A 22620-nucleotide genomic window follows, 5' to 3' on the forward strand; every position below is an offset into this window, starting at 1 on the left:
ATGTAATAGAAAGGAATCATCTAAGGTAACAACACATTAGAAACAAGTACTGTGAAAAATTAATGAATGCAGATATTCACTGGGTGTGGCTTGTGTTTCTTGTTTTACCCTGGCACATCCCCTTGCTTACCTAACTCTTTCAATACTGCAGAACTCTATACAGGTCTAGGAAAGATCTCTCTAATATCTTCACCACCACATAAAACAAAAATGTCTACACATTCATTTATAAATGGAAATAAACACATGTCTATACCATTTATTTTCTTTTGTTAAATTAGCAATTCAAACAGAATCCCAGCCACCACTGCAATGCTTTGCTAACCAGTGAATTTTCCATCAAAGAAAAGGTTCCAGTAAACTTCATACAAAACAGATTATCGAGGAGCTTCTGAAGTTCAAACCCAAGTGAAATTAAGATCAAATTACATATTTGAAAACATAGTGCTATAAGATACACCAAAAGGGAGAGAATCAGGGTTGTAATTAAGGAATAAAATAAATCAACTGCATGTAATCCTTGACTAGTTACTGGTCCCCACTGAGTTTATTTTACATTAGTTCAGAATATGAAAATATTTCAAATCCTGGTACATTTTCTGTACAGTAGATCACATGGTGTGATTGCATTAATGGCTGTAGTTTGAACTACAGCCATTAATTGATTTACAGGAAGCAGAAGCAAATTCTCATCTACAATGCTGTCTTTGAAAGACCTGCATATTTCAAGTTCTAGCAGGATCTCTATTCATTTATTCATTTCTAAAACACTTGCAAGCAACACTGAAGTTTGAAAAGCAGAAGGAAGACACTGTTGTCAATTGTTTCAACAAATCACTTACTGTACCATTATTTTACAATATGGGACTGATTTACAAAACTTGGTAAGTACATTTTAAGTAAATTCACACTCTTTATTAATTTCAAAAGTATATGTTGTCTATGTAAATTTGCACTAAAAGGCTCTATTATCAGAGATTTACTCAACGTAATTTACCAAGCTTTGAAAAGTCAGGATGACAAAGTGACACACGTCATATTCCAAAGAAAGAATGGAATCTAGAATAATCCATCTTCCAATGGCAGTCACTCAAATTCTTCGAAGAGCATTGCAGAAGGAGGAGGGGGATCCACAGTCTCCAAGTAAGAGGAGCACATCATCTGAGAGTTTGGGAAACGATATGGGGAAGGATATGATGGAAGTGGAGCGTCTGCAGCAAATAAACTCCTTGCTGGTGCCTAAACTCAAAGACACAGTTTGATGTCATTAACAGTATATCAAAAATACCTGAGTCATTCAAATGGAAACATAAACTGGAGGATGCACTGTAGTAGGGGGCAGATATAAATGCTGCCACTCTTGAATTCCATATTAATCTAGCTGGTGTTTTCCCTCAGGGGTGACTTATAGATGCACTAATTGGCATTATTATACACGATAAAATACTGTGAAATTATGAAATTTACACATTTTAGAGGATAAAATATAAATAAGATCTGTCACTTTTAAATCGTTAAAATAGACCCCGGAATGCGGTCGTGCACACATTATAGTTATTTCTCAAAATGATCCAGACATCATCAGATAATCACATATTCCCCTTCATAACAAGAAGTGTTTGGTTCTGTCACACACACACAGTCCAGTAATTCCCTTCTGTGAGTCACTGTCTCAGTATTCCAAGTGCTACCTCCAGGTCATTTTAACTTACACATAAAGACCAGCTACATATAAATAGAACATTCAAGGCTGTAGGCTCCCTTGTTTTTATGGACTTACTATACAGGATGTTCTCATTTTTATTTTAATCAGCCTCCAATCAAAACAATTTGCATTTAAACAGAAATGTCTTCATACCTGAGGGGGGTATTTATAAAGAACGGCGTTGTTGTGAGTGATTGGGGCAAAACTCTGTACATCGGCATCTCTTGCATTAACAATCCGCAGATATAGCTCAGCATTTTCCAGCTACATGGAACACAAAAAACAAAAAAAAAATCTTTAATGATTACTGATCTTTATGGGTTGCATACAAATAGGTAGGGGACAAAGGGACAAAGCTCAAATGAACATTGTTGTTATTAAAAATAGGTATATTGTTGAAAACAGAATCCCACAAAAATAATTATTATTTTGGTTATGCAGTTATGGAGTGGTCATCTATCTCGGCTTAAAAGGAGACATACATTTTTCTAAAAATAATATCAACATTGTGGAAATACTGCCAAATACTGTAATGAATTACAGAATAAAATCTCCAACAGTCTTACCAATGGATCTAAGAGAGTTTTCTTTTTCAGGCCTGCTGACAGAACAATGTCTTAACCATCGCAATATACTGTATGTAAAAGTCGTATGTACAGGTGCCTCCAGCACGTGCACCCTTAGTAGAGGATAATAATGTACTGTACCTGAGGCACCGCGTTTATCTCCCCAGTAGTCAGGCGTGGGTTTACAGGAAGAATGCGAATGGGGACTTTCCATCTCCCACTGATCACGCGGTTGTGCGAGTCAAAAATGTCAATCTTGACCCATCCCCTGGAGATCAGCCGGTTCACCTCCTGCCCGTACGGGTCATATCCACCTGAAGCCTGCAGTTCCAGCACTAGAGCTGTGCTAGGAGATGGGCGTACTCTGTGGGCAAAATGGGTGGGTTTAGCAGGGTGGAATCATGCAAATTGTACAATAACTGCAAACAATGTTATATATATATAGAATAACAGATGGGCTTCAGTGAGTTACAGGAAAATAATTTCATCCAGGGTTTCTGTGATGTCATAAATTACAAGACGAAGGTCGAGTAATTTATAAACTGTCACAGAAACCCGAGATGGAATTGTTTTCCTGTAACTCACTGAAGAGGCCCATCTATTATTTTTTATAATACATGGATACCCTTGTGATGCTAATATTAAAGAAGACGAGGTTCAGCAGTACAGTTGTTTTTTTTAAACGCAGTGTTTCAGTGCTGTACAGACGTTCTATGTCGTTATCCGTTAGCGCTTCAGCTTTATTTGGATGATTGCCTTTACCTTGTTTTAATTTCCCGTTCCTCTCCAGTTTCTCTGAGATACAAATGCATCAGCTTTACATCATTTTTTTTTTAACATACTCTTTTTGTTGATCATTAATGAACATTTCTGTACTGTGGGTGTTGTCGAGTGACTGAAAATGAGACATTCTGTGTTTGAATTGAAAGTGATGGTCTCGAGAAGTGGAATGGGTCAAAGTTCAAGTATATTTTCCTCTAGAGGAATTATCACTTTTTGACGTCACTACTGTGATATTATCCCTTTTTTTAATGGCTCAGGATGCAAATATAGCCTTCATCCATGTAGTATATATATTTTTTCCTTTATTTATTTTGTATATATGTGTTTGTTTTGCATTTGCATTGCCTCTAACTTCTAGACTTTTATATTTGTTTAATTTCTGTAAGTCACTTTGGATAAAATAATTATACTAATTATATATATATATATATATATATATATACACTGTGTATATATATATATATATATATATATATATATATATATATATATATATATATATATATATATATATATATATATATATATATATAATACTGCATGGTGTAGTGTGTGATATGAGAATTGAATACACAGCAGAGGGGTGGGATGCTACATAAATCCGAGGGATGCTTGTTATTGTTTTGATCTCGACTCCGACTTCCTTGAGAATGAGTTTAGTCAAGTTTTAGTTAAATCTGGAAAATCTTTTTTTCACACATGGCACCCCATAGTAGAGAACAACGATGACTCCAGTGATGAAGAGACCATTCAACATCATACTCCAATCCCAACTCATGGAGAGGCAGAGGAAATGCTGGGAAAGTGTTTATTGTTGGCAGAATCCCAGCCAGACACTTCTGATGGGACTCTTTTGCTACTGCGAAATTTGAAGCAGAATGCTGCATCAAAGAGAATGTTCTTACTGACACAAACATCTATAAAATGACTTTTTCACCCAAGGACATTAAAACAAGGTATGTGCTATAGTGTTGTTTTTCTAGCGCACTGTACTGTATATTAGGCCTTTTTCATTTTTATTTTGAGAGTGATGTAGCCTGCTACTATAAACTCTGAAACTTTTTCAGTACTGTTTTTATCTGTACTCAATCATATTGTTGTTTTAAACTTATATAATTGTGTTAAATGTGCAGCACTGTACTTTCGTTTCTTTCTTGAATAAGTACAGTGTGTTGTATAGCGAATACCAATTCAGTGCTTAATGAAAAAAAAAAAAAATTATAAAATTTAAAAAAAATCACCCTGGGATCCTTCAATAAGCTGCTTGATGAGATTCTGGGATCAATCAGCAACTAACAACCAAACGAGCAAGATGGGCTGAATGGCCTCTTTTCGTTTGTAAACTTGTATAAAATCACTGCACTGCAAAATCTTTTGCACATTTTTAAAGAGATTATCTATTCAAGGATAATAATAATAATAATAATAATAATAATAATACTTTATTTCTTAGCAGACGCCCTTATCCAGGGCGACTTACAAGATATCACATTATTTTTACATACAATTACCCATTTATACAGTTGGGTTTTTACTGGAGCAATCTAGGTAAAGTACCTTGCTCAAGGGTACAGCAGCAGTGTCCCCACCGGGAATTGAACCCTAACCACTACTCCGCACTGCTGCCTAAGGATACCAAGATATATAGTGAGCAAGTAGCATAATTGAACTTATCAAGCAAGAAACTCTCCAATAATAAGTTGGCATTAAATGGTTTACGAGATATTAACAGTTGAAGTAGCAGTGGCAGCGTATTCATATAACTCGTCTCACTGGGATGCTTAATTATATTTACCTTGGTACAGCCTGTTTGGTTGCCAGAGTTGCCAGGTTTCCCCTCTTGCTGTCAGAGAAGTAAGGTGATAAATTGTCAGCCTCGCAGTAGACAGGGGGCAGTGAGGACGGGGTCCCCATTTCCTCTGGCCCACTGTATAACCCCACAACCAGCCGGCAAACCCGGTAGCAAGGGTCCAAGCCCAGGAGGAAATCGTAGAAAACTACAAACCCAGCTCTGAAAGAAATGACACACCTGATGGTTACTCTGTGTGTTTGGATATCAACGTTGGTTTTGTGACACGTTTTTGATTTACATTCACTTCGTCCAGGATAACAACCTCAGCCTGGACCACAGGGGATGCTAAAACCTGATGAGGCAAACTAACCCCGTGGGACACACAGAACCAATCGTGGAAAGCGATTTTTAATTTCACACAATTCCATCACATATTTGTGCTTCAACATTCATTACTGCTTCAATAAAGTCACCAGCAAATTTTACCATGGGGACTGTCTCTGAACAAGTCTGTGCAAGATGGGGCAACTATAAATATATATCAATTCCTATACCCATATCAATACTTATGTTGCGCAACTTCTTAAATTTACATAATTAACATTCATTTTGGATTTACAGGCCAATGGCTGGTTTCATATTTTTTCAATAGTGTACTGTAGGAGCTAATAAGCAGGCTACTGTAAAGAATGCAATAATCAAATACAGTGCTGGAAACGTATGTATTATACACACATAGACGCTCATTCTAAGATAGGAAATTGAGTACATACGCCTAAAAAAAGAACCTGTAGGAATAAATCAATACTTTAGAAGCAGTACATCTCTTCTACATCTATCCCAGCTCCCCTGCAACTCTAAGCACTCTATTCTGCAAGTAATCAGGAGCTGTGTGAAGTAGACGGCACAGTAAATGAAAAGCACGCCTTTTTTGCTTACTGAAGACAAAAAAAAAGAAAATAATAAATTCATATATTTTCAATATAGTACTTTATCAGGCAATAGGCAGGACACTGTAAATAATGCAGTTGTTATTAAATACAATATAATCTATTATAAACACAGCTGCATGAAAATGACTACTGGCTAAACAAATAAATATTTAGGGATTAATCAATAATTTTAGAAGCTATACACCGTTTCTACGTCTCTCTCAGCTCTCTCACAACACCCAACAATCTTTTCTGCCAGTAAGCAGGAGCTAAGGTATATGAAATATATACATATATATTTGTAACCCTCGGAAGATGGAAAGGGGTCAAATGCACCCCAAAATTGCACTTCCTGAGTCGGACAAGGATGTTTTTGGTATCAAAATAAAGGTAAGCGATTAAAGTTGAATCACGTGTAAGGATATTCCTATAACTTTAAAGTTATGAGAGATGTTCATTTTAACCATGCTGGGGTGTATTTGATGAAGGGTTAAAAGGTGTGACTACTATACATTTGTCAGGTTACATGATGTTGTACTATATTTATTTACAACAGATGCATTGACAAAACTAAACAGATATCAATTGGAGGAGTCACTACTACACATGCAGTCGAATGACAATAGAGTATATACAATTTCAAGCCAAACAGCTTTTATGTTTATATTTATGAAATTATACAATAGACTTACATTGGGTCGTACGGTGCAGGTCCTAAACCATCAGTGGATTCTAAGAAATGCTTTGCCAGAGTCGGGGTCTGTGCTCTCATGTCCTCCTAAATAAAAGACATACTTTGCTAAGTTTTAAACATGAAAGTAAGGGGCATTGCATAGCAATACTTATTAGGATTCTGCTGCTATTATTAATGCTTTTGTTGAGGGACACTATTAAATTATTAACTCTTAACAGCAAGTCTACTAAAATATATTGTTCATGTTTTGTTTTTTTTAATGGTTAGTTAATCTATTCTAACCTATTTGTAAACTGATAAAGAAAGGCTGGCTAAAACTGGTCAACAAACATCAGATCCATACTTTGGGATTATCAACTCCCAGTCGACTGTATCATTGAAATGGGGTTACATCTGTGTAAGACACAGACAAAACTATATATATTACATGTCTTGAGGGTTATTTCATAGATGTACACTATACTGAAGCCAATTGTAAATGGATTCACGGTGAGGGTGTGCAAACAATTTGCAGACTGTGGCTTCCGTAACGGGACAAGAAAGAAAACAAAGAAAAGCCAGAAGGGAACCAAGGGAGATGACATAACTTAAATTAGACACACGTGTGCCGTGGAAACGTTAAGCTTCTGCTTTACTGAAAGGGGCCATAATCAGAAAGCATTTACCACCATGTTAACAAGGGGCCATAATCAGAAAGCATTTACCGCCATGTTAACAAGGGGCCATAATCAGAAAGCATTTACCACCATGTTAACAAGGGGCCATAATCAGAAAGCATTTACCACCATGTTAACAAGGGGCCATAATCAGAAAGCATTTACCACCATGTTAACAAGGGGCCATAATCAGAAAGCATTTACCACCATGTTAACAAGGGGCCATAATCAGAAAGCATTTACCGCCATGTTAACAAGGGGCCATGATCAGAAAGCATTTACCACCATGTTAACAAGGGGCCATGATCAGAAAGCATTTACCACCATGTTAACAAGGGGCCATAATCAGAAAGCATTTACCGCCATGTTAACAAGGGGCCATAATCAGAAAGCATTTACCGCCATGTTAACAAGGGGCCATAATCAGAAAGCATTTACCACCATGTTAACAAGGGGCCATAATCAGAAAGCATTTACCACCATGTTAACAAGGGGCCATAATCAGAAAGCATTTACCACCATGTTAACAAGGGGCCATAATCAGAAAGCATTTACCACCATGTTAACAAGGGGCCATAATCAGAAAGCATTTACCACCATGTTAACAAGGGGCCATAATCAGAAAGCATTTACCACCATGTTAACAAGGGGCCATAATCAGAAAGCATTTACCACCATGTTAACAAGGGGCCATAATCAGAAAGCATTTACCGCCATGTTAACAAGGGGCCATAATCAGAAAGCATTTACCACCATGTTAACAAGGGGCCATAATCAGAAAGCATTTACCACCATGTTAACAAGGGGCCATGATCAGAAAGCATTTACCACCATGTTAACAAGGTGCCATAATCAGAAAGCATTTACCACCATGTTAACAAGGGGCCATAATCAGAAAGCATTTACCACCATGTTAACAAGGGGCCATAATCAGAAAGCATTTACCGCCATGTTAACAAGGGGCCATAATCAGAAAGCATTTACCACCATGTTAACACCATTTATTTTCGAACACAAAACGTTTATGTTAAAAAAGCATCAATAAAATAATTGTTGTTTATTGCTAGTTCTATAACTGGAATTGTGCTTTCCATTTAATAAAAAATTCTGCACATTTAGCATGGTGGTAAATACTTTGTGAATATGGCTCAATGTCTTAAAAATAACCATATTAAAAAAAAAAAATTAGAAAATCATGTTTTTCCTGAATGTTACTTTAAATACATAAAATCGATGCATTCAATAAAATCAGTAAGTGATAAACCTTTTAAGTATTTGATTTCATACCTGTTACATTGAGAGGAAGTGGTAAAAACTACTTATGCACTTTTTGTAAAATCATGTTAGAAAATGCCTCCAGTAATTCTGTACCAGTGGTGGAAGTGGGGAGAGTGCGGCCTGGTCGGGTGGGACTTGCGTTGTAGATGTTTTCATCCGACGCCCGAGGCGATGGATTTCTATTTCCTGCTTCAGAAGGTCTATATCTGTCTTCATGGTCTTCATTTTCTGGTCACGGTTTGCCGTTACAGACTGTGGGAAGCGGCTGGGTCTACCTGTAAAACACAAAGATGGGTTACACAAATCAAATGGTGCACTGCTGCTAGTCACTCAATCTATTTTATATTCAGAATCATCCTGAATTTTATTCGAGAGCACTGGGCACTGTTTGGTCAACTGAGATTAAGTAAACATCACCTAATTAGAACTGAAGTTGGTCCCAGTGATTTTAGGCCCCAGATGGACTTTAAAATAAAAGCTGCAATTTGAAATGTAGCTTTTAAAGCACAAAAAGGGGACATCATTAAACAGTAAGGCACACAAAGAATTGCAACCACTAATGATTATGCCTGTATTTTCTTACCCATCGCTGTGTAATACGTAGTTTCCTGTGCAAATTTCCATTTCAGAAAGACTAGTGTAATTATACACTTTTTTAGCACTTAGAAACAATACAGCAAAAGTTCTCTTTACTGATGCACTACATGTAATATTTAGAAACCTAACAGCTGGTTTAGTCTGCTTCTGGTAAATGATTAAACCCATTGCATAGAGCTGCACGATTTCTTTAAAACGTCTTCAATGAAACATACACCAGCTGCTACTGCTCGCTCTGTCCAGAACAAGAAGGGGGCATTTCATGTGTCTCTTCTTATTGTTTTTATTTTATTTTGTTTGATGACTCACTAATGGTGAATATAGAATATTATTTCAAAAGAGGATATAAAAAACGAAATGTTTTGCAATTTAGCAATGCCTGTTTACTGAGCAAATCTGAATGTGACAACGCTATTTTTTCTGCTTTAATAAATATTATGTTTAAGCGTGAAATATCTATTTTTAGATTGTGATGTGCTGTGAAATAAGACATTTTGTACCGTGAAAAAAAAAAACACAGCTAATGATGTGTAGATTCCTATGCAGCAACTGATTAATTCAAAAACAGGAAAAGTGCTTGAAAACGATATCACTAGTTCAAAAACGATATCACTTTGGATGAAACGTAAAACTTAGGTGCTATTGTAAGTGACTGCAGCAGCAGTTGCTGCATAGTTCACTGCCTAGTCTCTGTAAGTCACTTTGGATAAAAGCATCTGCTAAATGACTCATTAATAATAATAATAATAATAATAATAATAATAATAATAATAATAATAATAATAATAATAATAACTACTGTATAAAAAAAAAAATAACAAATGGTGTTCTAGTTGCACTGATACACACATACCTTCAAACATTTGATATTACTCAGAAATACTCATAACTTACTCACTGTTTTTGAAATGTACATGACCAGTTGATAATTCAAATCAATTTCAACATCTAAAAACTTACTGTTGTGCGAAGTTTGGGAAAACGTGGGGTCCTTCCTCTTTTTCATTTGAAATGTCATAATCTCATCTTCTAGACGTCGGTTTTCTATTTCCAGTGCAAAGAGTTCTCTGTTTAGGCTATGCCTAATAGAATTATGTCCACCTGGAAGCACAGTGGTAGAAAATGTATTATTAAGGGCACTACATTATGCTCTTATTACACATAAGCACTGCTAAGGTCACACACAGTTCCCCTATATGCCAGTTCCTTTGTTCTAATCCAGGTTGAGTAGACTGTGGACAGTCAAGTTGATTAGGCCCATTACCAAGAAGTCTGTTAAAGTACAAGAGATTAGTTTAGTTCCGTTTCGCATGTGTTGAACTGTAAACTGGAACTTAAGTTTAGTTCAGTTAGACAGGATAGCTTTTTGGTGCAGAATCTCCCTGTGTATGAGGAGTAGCACAGGGACAAACTACTGTAGGCCACCTGTTTGTTTGTTAGCTTTATTTTTGTTCAATGTTTTATTTTTAATGCAACACCAGTGGCAGCAGTGTGGAGTAGTGGTTAGGGCTCTGGACTCTTGACCAGAGGGTCGTGGGTTTAATCCCAGGTGGGGGACACTGCTGCTGTACCCTTGATCAAGGTACTTTACCTAGATTGCTCCAGTAAAAACCCAACTGTATAAATGGGTAATTGTATGTAAAAATAATGTGATATCTTGTAACAATTGTAAGTCATCCTGGATAAGGGCGTCTGCTAAGAAATAAATAATAATAACAAAAAAATAATAACACCACCACAAGTAATGCCATTGCTGCCAGCTCAGTGTTGGTGTATGGTATTGCACTGGATATTTAGGTTTTATTTGTAAACAGAAACAGAACCTCCAATCTCACCCCTATTACATCATCCAAAAGTAGTCATATTGCATTGTTTTTGTAAGGGGTCTTTTTCCAAATGTCTGTTTTGATCAAACCAAAGAAGTGCACTGTATTTTAAGTTGTGCAATGAGTGTGTGCCTACGTTTACTCTTGTCCTTGTGATAGTGGGTTCGAGGCTGCTTCTCTCTCTGATCGACCTGCAGAGCCTCATGGAGCAGGGCCTGGAGCTGGGCCAGGATCATGTGGTCGTCGCCGCCATTCTGCAGATAGGAGAGTCGCAGAGCACTATGGGAGGGGAAACAAGATGAAGAACAATAAATTAATCTGCTGTCTTCTAAATTTGATAAATCTTATACTCCATGAACTTCCATTCCGATATGTCTTGCATTCTGGGTATTTCAAACTTTTTACTTTCTTTCTACTGTGATCTCCTTTATTACTTGTTCTTCCTGGGATCATTCAACTGCTTCAGAAATCCGTTATTGATTTGGTATGTTAATTTGAATAGTCGAAGTTACAGAGTTCGAGTTTTTTCATGTATTGTCCTGCTAATTAACCAACCAATAACTGCCCTATTGAGAGACCTGATAAAAAGCCAGGCATCAATGCTCTTTTTCCAAAGATGGACTACATATCCTGAGTGAACCTGAACCTGTATTGCAGTGGTGTTGGAATATGAAAGTACTACTAAGTGCTGAATGTTCTCAGAAAGCAAAGGCTGGGAACAAATAATTAACAGTGGTCCCTGAATAGTTACTATGGAGATAAGCCCACTTCAGGAAGTCTTGGCATTCAGTTTCATGGATACCGTTGACAACAGAAAAGATCAAGAAGAAACATGGGGTGCCTATTCATAAGAACTCAATGAGAAACTGGTAATATTTCAGAAATTAGTTTTATATTATATTAAATCATGTAGTTGATAGTACATGGGTTTTGTTAAACATATATTTGTTGAAATGAATGCAGAAGTGACCAGGTACAAAGCATGCAATTCACAATTTCTCACTAGCTTCACCAGGCAGTTAAATAATAATCATGGCACTGATTAAACAGATGCCTCCATGTGGATTGGTTTTAATTATTGTCTTCGCTACTGACTGTAAACTCCATTCCACACAGATACTGCATCAGTGGACTGTTGCATCAGTTTTAATATTGAAGTAGAGTAAAACCTGTCCAATCTGGCGTTACCTGGGACTGGAAAATTGTGCCAGGTTAGATAGTGTTCTGGATTACAGAGTGTATATGTGTGTGTGTGTGCTGTTATTATTATTATTATTATGATGATTTCTGTATTATATATGACGGCAAAAGGCCATGTTTTTATTTATTGTTTGGCAAGGACAAGCGAGGTGCCGTCCGTCACTCATCCTTATTAAACTCGTGCAGACCATGGCCGAGGGGTAATAAGATAATTACTAGCTAGTTGACCCCTCGGTCAGAATATAAAAGCCTGCAGCTTTCCTTGTTCATGGATAGTGTGTTCGGAGTGGAGACAGGAGGTAACAGAGAGAAACAATTGCTACGTATGCTGGTTTTGCAACCAGCATACTACTTGCTGCTGATTATTGTTTATTTGTTTGGCCAACGTGCCCTTTTCTTTTGTGTAGCTGTGTTTTGTTTAAATATTTTGTTTATCATTTAATAAAACACTAAGCGCTGTAGCATTTCAGTTTGCCCGCCAGTACTGCTGTGTTGTGGTTTCATTTCCCTGGTCTAACGTCACCCTACAGCCATCTCTATCACACAGTTACTGTAAAACATCTAATACTGTACCTAAAAGGTACAATGACAACCATTTGAATGCTTTAAAAAAAACAAAAAAAAGACTGTATATAACACTGTATAATAAACACAACAATGTCTCAGCAAACCTTAAGCAAATCCTTACCTGGTATTAGAACGAGTCTGGTGAAACCATTACCATAAAAAGACGTGCCCTTGTTTGTACTGTACCTACAACTCTGGCCAAAAGTTTGGCATCACCCTATAAAATTAACAAATTTTGCAATATCATTTTGAAGTTTCATTACATGATGTTAAATAAAAGACCTAAATTATGTTCATATAGTTTTTTATTTTTTTATTCTATTGTTATGTCTCAATCCTAAAATTCTAGCTGATGCAAATCTTTTGGATGTAGCTGTGATGCAAGACTCAGGCGCTTTCTGCTGGAATTCAGGTTTTGCCCGTGTTGCTTTTAAGTTGGCTTATTTTCAGAATGTCTGAAAGGTTTGCTGTGATTTTGAATTGTTCACTTAGCTTGTTGATTTTGAGAAGTGCAAATTATCTTTTAAGAGATGGATGTTAATACATTTTATTTGCTGTTCAACAATTGCACAATTCAGAATGGCGCTGGTAGGACTCATACACACAACGTCTTGCTTTTGTTTTTTTTTTGTTTTTTTTATACTAGTTTTAAATTTAGAAAAGAAAACTCACGTGACCCAGTGCCAGATTGCACAGTCAGATTCACGTTGAATTTAGATAGACGACACTTCAAAATCATTCCATATTCCAGAATAGTCAGATTCCGGATTGTAGATTGTATCACACCATTCATTTCATTTATTATTATTATTATTATTATTATTATTATTATTATTATTATTATTTATTTCTTAGCAGACGCCCTTATCCAGGGCGACTTACAATTGTTACAAGGTATCACATTATTTCACATTATACAGATATCACATTATTTTATTTTATTTTTACATACAATTACCCATTTATACAGTTGGGTTTTTACTGGAGCAATCTAGGTAAAGTACCTTGCTCAAGGGTAAAGCAGCAGTGTCCCCCACCTGGGATTGAACCCACGACCCTCCGGTCAAGAGTCCAGAGCCCTAACCACTACTCCACACTGCTGCAATTATACAGCATGTTGGTTTGTAGAGGGGCTGGATTAAGGTTGTGCTCTATTATTTTGGTGGAGCTGGAGTCCTCTATGCAAATATGATTAGGATAGCATTCTACAGGCACATATCCTGACACATGAACAGCAGTTAGGACTGTAAATATAACAATGCTTCCAATCTTTGCAGTGCCTATTTGGGAAAAGAAGGGGTTACAAAGTGATGCCATGCATGACACTGATCTCCACTTACATGTATTAGAGAGAAATCCAAAATCATGCCATGAATCTCCAGTTGTTTCCAAATGTTCAAAAGATAATGCATTTCAAGTTATGCACAGATGATTCTCACCTAATTTCTGAAGATAGAATTCCTCCTCCATAGAACGGGATGTAGGTCTGTGGTTGAAATAATGGTACTTTTTCTTTTTCCTTTAAGGAATGCAGCTGGGAATCACTATGTCTGCTGTGATTTTTGTTCCTCCTATATAGTAAAAACAACAGACATTTTCTGTAATAAAATTTTAGAAAATGCATAACCCTTTGTTTAGCATTTTCAGTGAGTAGATTTCTGGAAGGTACAGGCATTCTGGAGTAATCAATACAATCATGTTAGCCTGTTTCCATCTGAATTATGAAACACCTCTGTAAAATGCCTCTGACAATGGTCTACAATCCAAGCCATAGCCTGACTTAACACAAAGGTCCAATATTGCTTATGGGTATATTTCCCACTTCTATAAGCTCCTTCACCTATGATCAATATTTCCTTCATAGTATATAATTGGCAGCCTGACATTCTGTCAAAATGTTTGATACCTGCCTCTACAGTTGTGAAATATTACTACCTTTCCTAGTGACATTTCTCAATCATAATGGCAGCGAAATAAGCAATTAATTTTACAGCAATGGCAGTGGGTGCAGAAGCATTTAAAAAAAAAGCCCCCTGCCACACAATTTCTAAAATGTAGAACATATTGTTTTTCAGTGTATCATACCAATTTCTTGTCCCTTCTAGTAAACCACATGGATTACACAAACATGCACATACAGTATCAGCAGATCAGTCATGAAACCTTACATTGACTCCTTTTGAAGGATCTGCATCTGTTCCCTCATGGATTCAAGGAGATGCTCATTTTTTTGCTCTTGGGCCTTCAGTTCCTGCAACATTTTCTCTACTTGTGAAGCATTCTTATTATGTGCATCCAACTCCTTTAATCGTAACTCAATCTCTGGAAAACAAATGAACCAAATTCAGGAGGTCTCCCCACCTGACCATGTACCTGAAACATGAATCTACATCCTAACTGAAGAAAAGTGTTTCAGACACCCATATACCTTGAAATGTTAAAACTAGGCACTTGAATAAACAGTGGGGTCAAATTGATAAACCTGTATGTATTAAACCACAGCTGGTTTTTATTAGAGCATTTGACAGAACCAGGATTTATCTGTAAAAAATAGGTGGTTTATGAAATCTTCCCCAGTGCTGTAAAAGGTCCTCCCATTTGACCTGGGCTCTAGAACCACTATTAATTGTGAACATTGTAGATGGTCAGGTGGGGACCACAGGTTGACCTGGCAGGGAATAGCTCTAAATCAACCCAAAGTACAACATGCCAATCAATTTTCTTGCCTCACTATTTAAAACCACACACACACATACACTGTTAAAACAATCTCACTATTCTTGATTCTGCAATTTAACATATTATGAATTGAACTGATATAAACTAAACTGATATTTACCTTTTCTCTGTTTTTCCAGTTCCCTATTTTCAGTCACAATACCAGCTACATGCTTTCCATGGCTATCTGCCAGGTACTTCATTTTGGCCTCATGTTCTCTGATCCATTGGACTCTGGGGCTCGGGTCTACCTAGAGTGTAAACCCAAGACTTTCACAGGCGTAACATGAATTTATTATGTTTGTGTTTAACCCGTTTCATCAAAATTGGGCCCATAGCGTTATGTGCTACAACCCCCACCTCCATTACCTGTGCATACAATTTTGAAAGTTGGCAGCTCTGAAACACTGATAATCTGTTATAATCAATTAAAAGCCAGAATATTCAGTGTAATAAAACAAGTAATGCAATAACTTTGTGCAAAGCCAATAGTCTATAATAATTCATGTGCAGGTAATTATACTACCTGGCTTGGGGTTCTACAATAAAATACATCAGAGATGCACTTACATAAATGTTTATCATGTTTCTTAGCAACAAGTCAAACTGCTTGATGTGTTAGATTTACAAACATGTTCACAGTGCCTCTTGTAAACAGCAGAACTCTTGACATGACAGGCATGTCAATGTGAGGTTTTGCTACACACTACTAAAGGCTGGACCGTTCAGATAGCAGAGATGCATATTGATATTTTCTGCTGTCATAGATATATACAGTAGGCCTAGAACCACAGAAGTTAACCAGACAAGAAACACAAATGATTTTGCTTTGAGGTATTTCAAATATAAAAAAACTATATTGCACCACTAAACATTATGTTGTTATTTTTTTTAAAGATTACCAACCAAGGTTTTTGTTTTGTGTAAAAAATATAAAAGGCTTTATAAATTATTTACTAATGTACCTTAATGTGTTTCCACATAAATGTACCTAAAAATATTAATATTGTATGGATATAATTGGTACAACAATAAGCATCACAAAAAGATTACACTGAATGTACAATTAGAGACCCTTATTTTATTCTGAAAACAATGTATAAACTATACAAAAAATGATCTAGTCAGGAAACCTATAAATAAATAGGTCTTGAAGTGAATGTACAAACAAACTAAACATGTTTGCAGTAACAGAAATTGCAACATGAAACCTTGTCAAATCCAGCCATCCATCTGCACGCTGTCTTATACCATACTGTTATATATATATATATATATATATATATATATATATATATATATATATATATATATATATATATATATATATACAGAACATTAGAAAACAGACCACGGCAACCAACTTCTTTAGACATAATCATATCATACTTTAATCATTGAAATTATGGTTTTTGTTTGCTTTGGGTAAGCTTTTGAAAAGGGGCTGAGAGGAAAAAATGTAAAAGATTACTGGTGTTAGAACTTTACATTTCTTACTGTTGTATTGATTTATTTATTTGAAATCTCTACGGTACTTACATGTCCAGTGGAGGCTTTCGTGTTTTGGACTGGCTCTGAGGTTTCCTGCACCTCATACTGATTCAGTAACTCCCTCTCTTCCACGTTGCGTTGCAGTCTGTGCTCCGCGCGCCTTTTCTTATAATCCTTCACTCTTTCAATCTGTCACAAAGAAACATGTATTGATTAACATTCCCATATTCAATGTTTTTGTTTGTTTAATAAAAGACAGCAGTTTGTGATGCTAATGGTGATTTCACTGGTCACTTTCAAACTGGGGTTTCTTTAATGAATTGAGCAAGAAAATACATAAGTAAATCAGACACTTTGACCTTGTCACTGCTTAAGTAATTTGTGACTTTGCTGGGAAGAAAGCAGTAGTTGTGTGTAATAGGGTAAGATGGTAGTTTGCTGTGATGAAAACTTGAGTGTTTGAATCAAAGTTAGAATGATTTTATATATAATGATGATGACGTTTAACCTTAGGAGCTCAGTACACACAAAAAAAGTGTTCTATTGGAAATACCACTGACATGCAAAGCTGTGTGCTTTTGTGCTGTTCTGTAAATCCCTACATGACAGACCTAAAAGCACTACACTACACCCTACTGACAGTATTCTGCCAGGTGAGTTTTGACTCCTGTATTATTGAAATAAGTTTTACTGACATAGTAAAGATGGTCTTAATATAATAAGAAATATTTTATATGCAAGTAAAAACAAAATCTTCACTACAAATGTTTCAATTGTTTATTACTTAACAACTTGCATCTATAGCACCAAGAACTATTTTAATAAAGAGGCAGAAGGGTGAGTTTTGGCAGTAAAGACCAAAGTCAGTGTTCAATTAACAAACAGAATTTAACTTAAATAAGGAAGTAAAGATAACTTAAATTCATAACATTGACTAACAAGTCATATCTTCAACCATAACGGTACCAACTGCTGAAAATATAATAGATTAGATTTGTTACAGGACAATTATAGTCACAATTGTACACTTTGCAAAACTGCTTCAGGGCCCTTTATGACCCGTGACCACATAACTATAGCGAATAAATCAACCAGGAAAGGAGACCCTGCCAATTACACACCTTGACCGGATGCAACATTTTTACCCCCATCATGTACCTTTAAAGTGTAGTGTGCCACACAGCTGTCGCCTAAACCAGTGTGAAAAACGAACACCAGCCATGGGTGTTTCCTATAAAATGTTATCATTGTATTAAAACAAATCTGACTTTTATAAGCTCCTACTGCTGAACACAGTTGCAGAATGCTAGGATCGTGCCTATTTAGCCATACAGAAGTGAAGTACTGACAAGCAATTCAACTACCTTTGGGAACATAAACAAACCAGACTGTCACCAAGGTCTGCTTTTATTATAAAAGTAGTGTGACTAAACTATGACTAAACTATGAAACTATGTATTAAAGTTTAATAATTAAACAGACGTAAAGGAATTATATTGAACATGATTGTTGGATACTGCGTCTTAAAATGAACTATTTAATTTATTTATTTATTTTTTTTTTTAAGTGACATAGTTATTACATAGATTATTACTCAAAGGCAAATGACACCTCCCCAGAAAGTTATTAATTGAACATTGACAAATAGTAATGGTTAACAATTGCACCCTCAAGTATGGCTTAAAAAAAAAAAAAGGTCAACTAAATGTCAACTTGCTTTTAGTTTTCTAGGATGGCCATCCACCGTTTGTCTTGTTTGTGTGTCTGTGCGCGTAGGAGAGAGGGGACCCGAGACGGAAAGTACTTGCTGCTTCTGTGATGATGTAGTTGGGAATAGTGTTTATCGATGTCCCATATTCTGCACGCACTGGCGTTTTGTGTTGTGTTTAAACCGGTTGTTTTTATTTTCGGTTCATTATATTGTGATTTTAAATAAAACCCTCTTTTCTCTCTCTCTCTCTCTCTTTTGGACAAAGCATCTCCGTGCTTTTGTGATGATCTGCTGCTATCTCAATTCTGTGCAATAAAACATTATTTTAATTGACAACGACTGTGTCCTGGTTGCTCTGTTCCCTGATTTGCCCTCCGAAAAAAAACAACTTCAATTCTGAGTGCAATATCCTTCTGGGGCGTAGTCAGCGCTACTTTTCAGGTGTTACACTAACACCAACAGTAACAAAAGTAGAAACAACGTTGGCGGTAAATCCGTAATTAACTTAAAACGTTTCTCAATCTCGGGGTTATCAAAATGTCATTATCCTTTCACAAAAAAAGAAATGCATGCATTTACACACAAGATAAATCTTTGCTGAAATTGTACACATTAACAAATCTTTACCATATCTTGTGGAGTTCGGGTTGCTCTGGCTTTTCCAATGTCTCCTCCAATACAGAACTTTTCTTGATGTTTTCCGAGCAGTAATGAAGATTTGAAAGTCATGTTGCAACTGGAGCAACCAAGTAATTCCGTCATTGTAAACACTGTAGTTTGCTTGCTTATCAGAGCACAACAGAAGTAATCGTTGACTTTGAAATAACAAGAACCTATTCGTGTTCCTTATCGATAATTAAACAGATTCCATAATAGTCCTCGGTTTTTTAAGTTCAACATCAACAGAAATGATGTACATAATACGTTTTTATGATTCTTTTACAAAGAAGAATACGAGAGTAGTCGTAGGTTTATAGTGACGTTTATCATTTTAATTTAACACCCGCAGTAATGCCGTCACATATCGTAGTACAACGACAGCTTCTGCATTGACAATGCGCTTGGCAACCGAAACGTTGACTAATAAACAAACACTCCAACCGACTCAAGCTCTGTGCACGTCATTGGGAGGAAAAAAAAAGTGCGCCCCTTTGCTATAAAAATGAAAAAAAGAAATGCCTCAACTTTAACAAACGGAGGTCTGTACTTTTGTGTGAAGCTCAGATCTTCTTTGGTTAAAGATGATCTCTCAGGGCTGGTTTTAAAAAGGTTGCAAATTAAGATTTCACCAACAGGGTTAACCCTCCCCTATTAACGACTTACTTTAAACGTGTACGTCAACACATTAATTAAATGCAGGTCATATGTGTGTGATAGATTATATATACAATCAATTGCTGTACAGTTTGTTCAATTTATAGTATTGAGTACATTTTTCTTGCAACCCACATCCCTTTCTTTCTTTTGACTACATAAATCCCAACACACATGTATGCCACTGCTTTGCCCCTCTTCCCTTAATGGAGCCAGCGTACATTCTACTTAATTACGGGGTCGCTAGCGGTACAATGGCACACTACCATCAGGCTCAGGGCCAGCAAGTGTAACAAAAGCTTTCCCTCACAGCTCTGCAAGAACACCTTAATCTTTATTTGAATACCCCCCTGCTGGTCACTCCCAGACCTCCCTCAGACACAGAGGGACATTTGTACTGAACTGCATGGTGGTGTTGGCAACTGGGGGCTTGTGAAACCTCCATAAAAGTAACACATGTTACAGTATCCTAAATTGGCTTGTTTGCCCCCTCGACATATTGCTCCTTCACAACACAGAGGCAGGGATTTAATATTCACTCTTTATTTATACCGCTTTGACAGTTTAACAATTCTGGTACTCTTCAGGAGGTGAAGCAGCAGCAGGTTCAAGTTCAACACAGTCGTAATCTGGAAAAACAAAAGAAAAAAAAGTTTATATATTGTTCCTGTGCAGAGTTGGTGTTAATCTATAAAAACTAAATCTAGTCATACCTACTACTGTATTTGCACTACAGCTGATTGGAGGGATAATATACTTGGAATTTCAGTTAAGTCTAGCACTTAATCCACCTCCATGCAAAACATGAGAGGTTGCATGATTTTAAATGACAGCAGAGTTAATGTCCACCATTTATAGCAGTTGCATGAATCCTGCCTAGACTCTAGCACTGGTTTTGTGTGTGTGTGTGTGTGTGTGTGTGTGTGTGTGTGCGCGCGCGCATGCATTACCATCAATGTGCGGACAAAATTTGAGAATGTCCCCATAAAGATAGTAAGTCCTGAAAAAGACGTTGTGGGGACGTCCACTTTGCAAGACACCTTTAAATAACTAAATATGCCTTTAAATATTTTGGTACTTTATTTTTTTAAGTTTGTTGTCGACTTTCACCCTGTGTGTAGTTTTGTCTGACTGGAGTTCAAAATAGTAAATAAATATAGAGAGAGTCCATGAGAAGTCCCCACAAATACAGGAATGTAAAACGTGTGTGTGTGTGTGTGTGTGTGTGTGTGTGTGTGTGTGTGTGTGTGTGTGTGGACGGGGGCACCACAATAGTGAGCAGAGAGGACATTTAAAAACACTACCCAAAATCCTCTTGGTTCTCTTATGTACATCTTTGAAGATTATTTAAAACTATGCCATGCCCAACTGATGTTTCTGGATTATACCACTTTACCAGCATTTACAGACTTATGGCAAAAGGCTACAGTACATGTCTTATGGTATGATAATGCTCACATTGCTGTGCAGAACTCTACATGAATTGAAAGCAATACAACCAAAACAAAGCATACCCACCCTCCAGAGACTAGCGTTTCTTACCATCAGATCAGTGGAGGGTGGAAACACCACCGTGCTTTAACAGTGCGGGAGTCAAAACAGCATCCTTTCTTGTTGCAGTCACGAACAGAAATCCCAGGATAACCGCATCCCTTACGTTTCTTAGTTTGCACCTCGCAATTCTTTCTTACTGTGGATTTAAAATAAAATGCCTGTTTAAAGTGTACCATTTTTTGCATAAAGTAAATCCGATTTCAATATTTAACTATCACTATCTAATCAAGTGGGCGGTCATTTATATAAATAAAATAAATAATTGAAAACTTCAGGTTGACATAAAAGCTAATTGTCTACCGTGTCATTGTATACAGGGGTACCTGGTGATGACCAGCACAGACAAAACTACGTCAATTAAATAGGTTTGGCGAGTGCATGTCTAGTTTAAATTACTGATGTTTCTTAAATTACTGCATTCGTGGAAGACAGTTCTGATTTGTACATAGTATTCCATTTAGGTGCCCTGTGCTTCTCATCGCATTTACATCTGTTCTGTGGTCTGCCTGAAGGTAACAAGCAGGTGCTACTGGTTTAACAAAGTTATTGGAACCATCTCCCCAGAACCAGCCATAGTTGTAAGTAGATAAGTAGTTGTAAGTAGACTCAAGCACAAGTTAAGCCATTGGCAATTCCCCCATTTGTTACCATGGTATTGCACTGGTTGGCAAAGCAGATTGCATTTTTAGAAGTCTGTATTTTGTGAATAGTATAACCAATACATTTCAGATTCTGGATTGTTTGCTACACTAGCATGTTCTAATGGAAGACTGTACCTTTTGGATGGAAGCACCATAGTGCACCAGAAATAGCTGCACTAAAACAGCAGCCTCTTTCATAACACTGAGTCTCCGTGATCCGAGGAAATCCACAGTCAACTCGGTCCCTCGGTTCTACTTGACATTGCTGGACTGTTTAAAAATATAAAAGAAACACACAAGACCACGGAGCAAGATCAGATTCAGAATAGCATGGACTATGTCCCAAAATATGCAATACTGACAAAATAAAAAAAGGATTTAAAAATTACAGAAGTCTATGGGGGCGAGCCTACATTATGTTTGAGAAGTTGAGAAATTGGCATCCTGAAATGTGGAAAAAGTACTTTTTTTGGAGACTTATCTATGTGGAATGAATTTATAACCATGATAAAGTATAGGTCCACTTCACGTTAGTATGCCACTAGAACTCCAAAGCATATGCTACTAGGCTTGGACGGTTTTCAATAGGTAGCAT

The 22620-nt window shown here is 36.7% G+C and overlaps 1 protein-coding gene across 1 annotated transcript; it reads right to left on the bottom strand.

The window, feature by feature from the left end:
• Positions 1-2: 2 nt before the first annotated feature.
• LOC117411694 (coiled-coil domain-containing protein 17-like) lies at positions 3-20454 on the bottom strand. The gene is made up of 13 exons (XM_034019373.3): positions 19144-20454; positions 16854-16994; positions 15436-15565; positions 14765-14918; positions 14036-14167; positions 10966-11108; positions 9964-10104; positions 8500-8681; positions 6471-6556; positions 4850-5065; positions 2413-2635; positions 1859-1969; positions 3-1239 (listed from the first exon to the last, which is right to left on the bottom strand). The coding sequence occupies exons 1-13, from the start codon at positions 19276-19278 to the stop codon at positions 1087-1089; spliced, it is 1947 nt and encodes a 648-aa protein (XP_033875264.3). The 5' UTR covers positions 19279-20454; the 3' UTR covers positions 3-1086.
• Positions 20455-22620: the final 2166 nt, after the last annotated feature.

This window comes from Acipenser ruthenus, chromosome 1, assembly GCF_902713425.1.
Source record: "Acipenser ruthenus chromosome 1, fAciRut3.2 maternal haplotype, whole genome shotgun sequence".
Taxonomy (NCBI): domain Eukaryota; kingdom Metazoa; phylum Chordata; class Actinopteri; order Acipenseriformes; family Acipenseridae; genus Acipenser; species Acipenser ruthenus.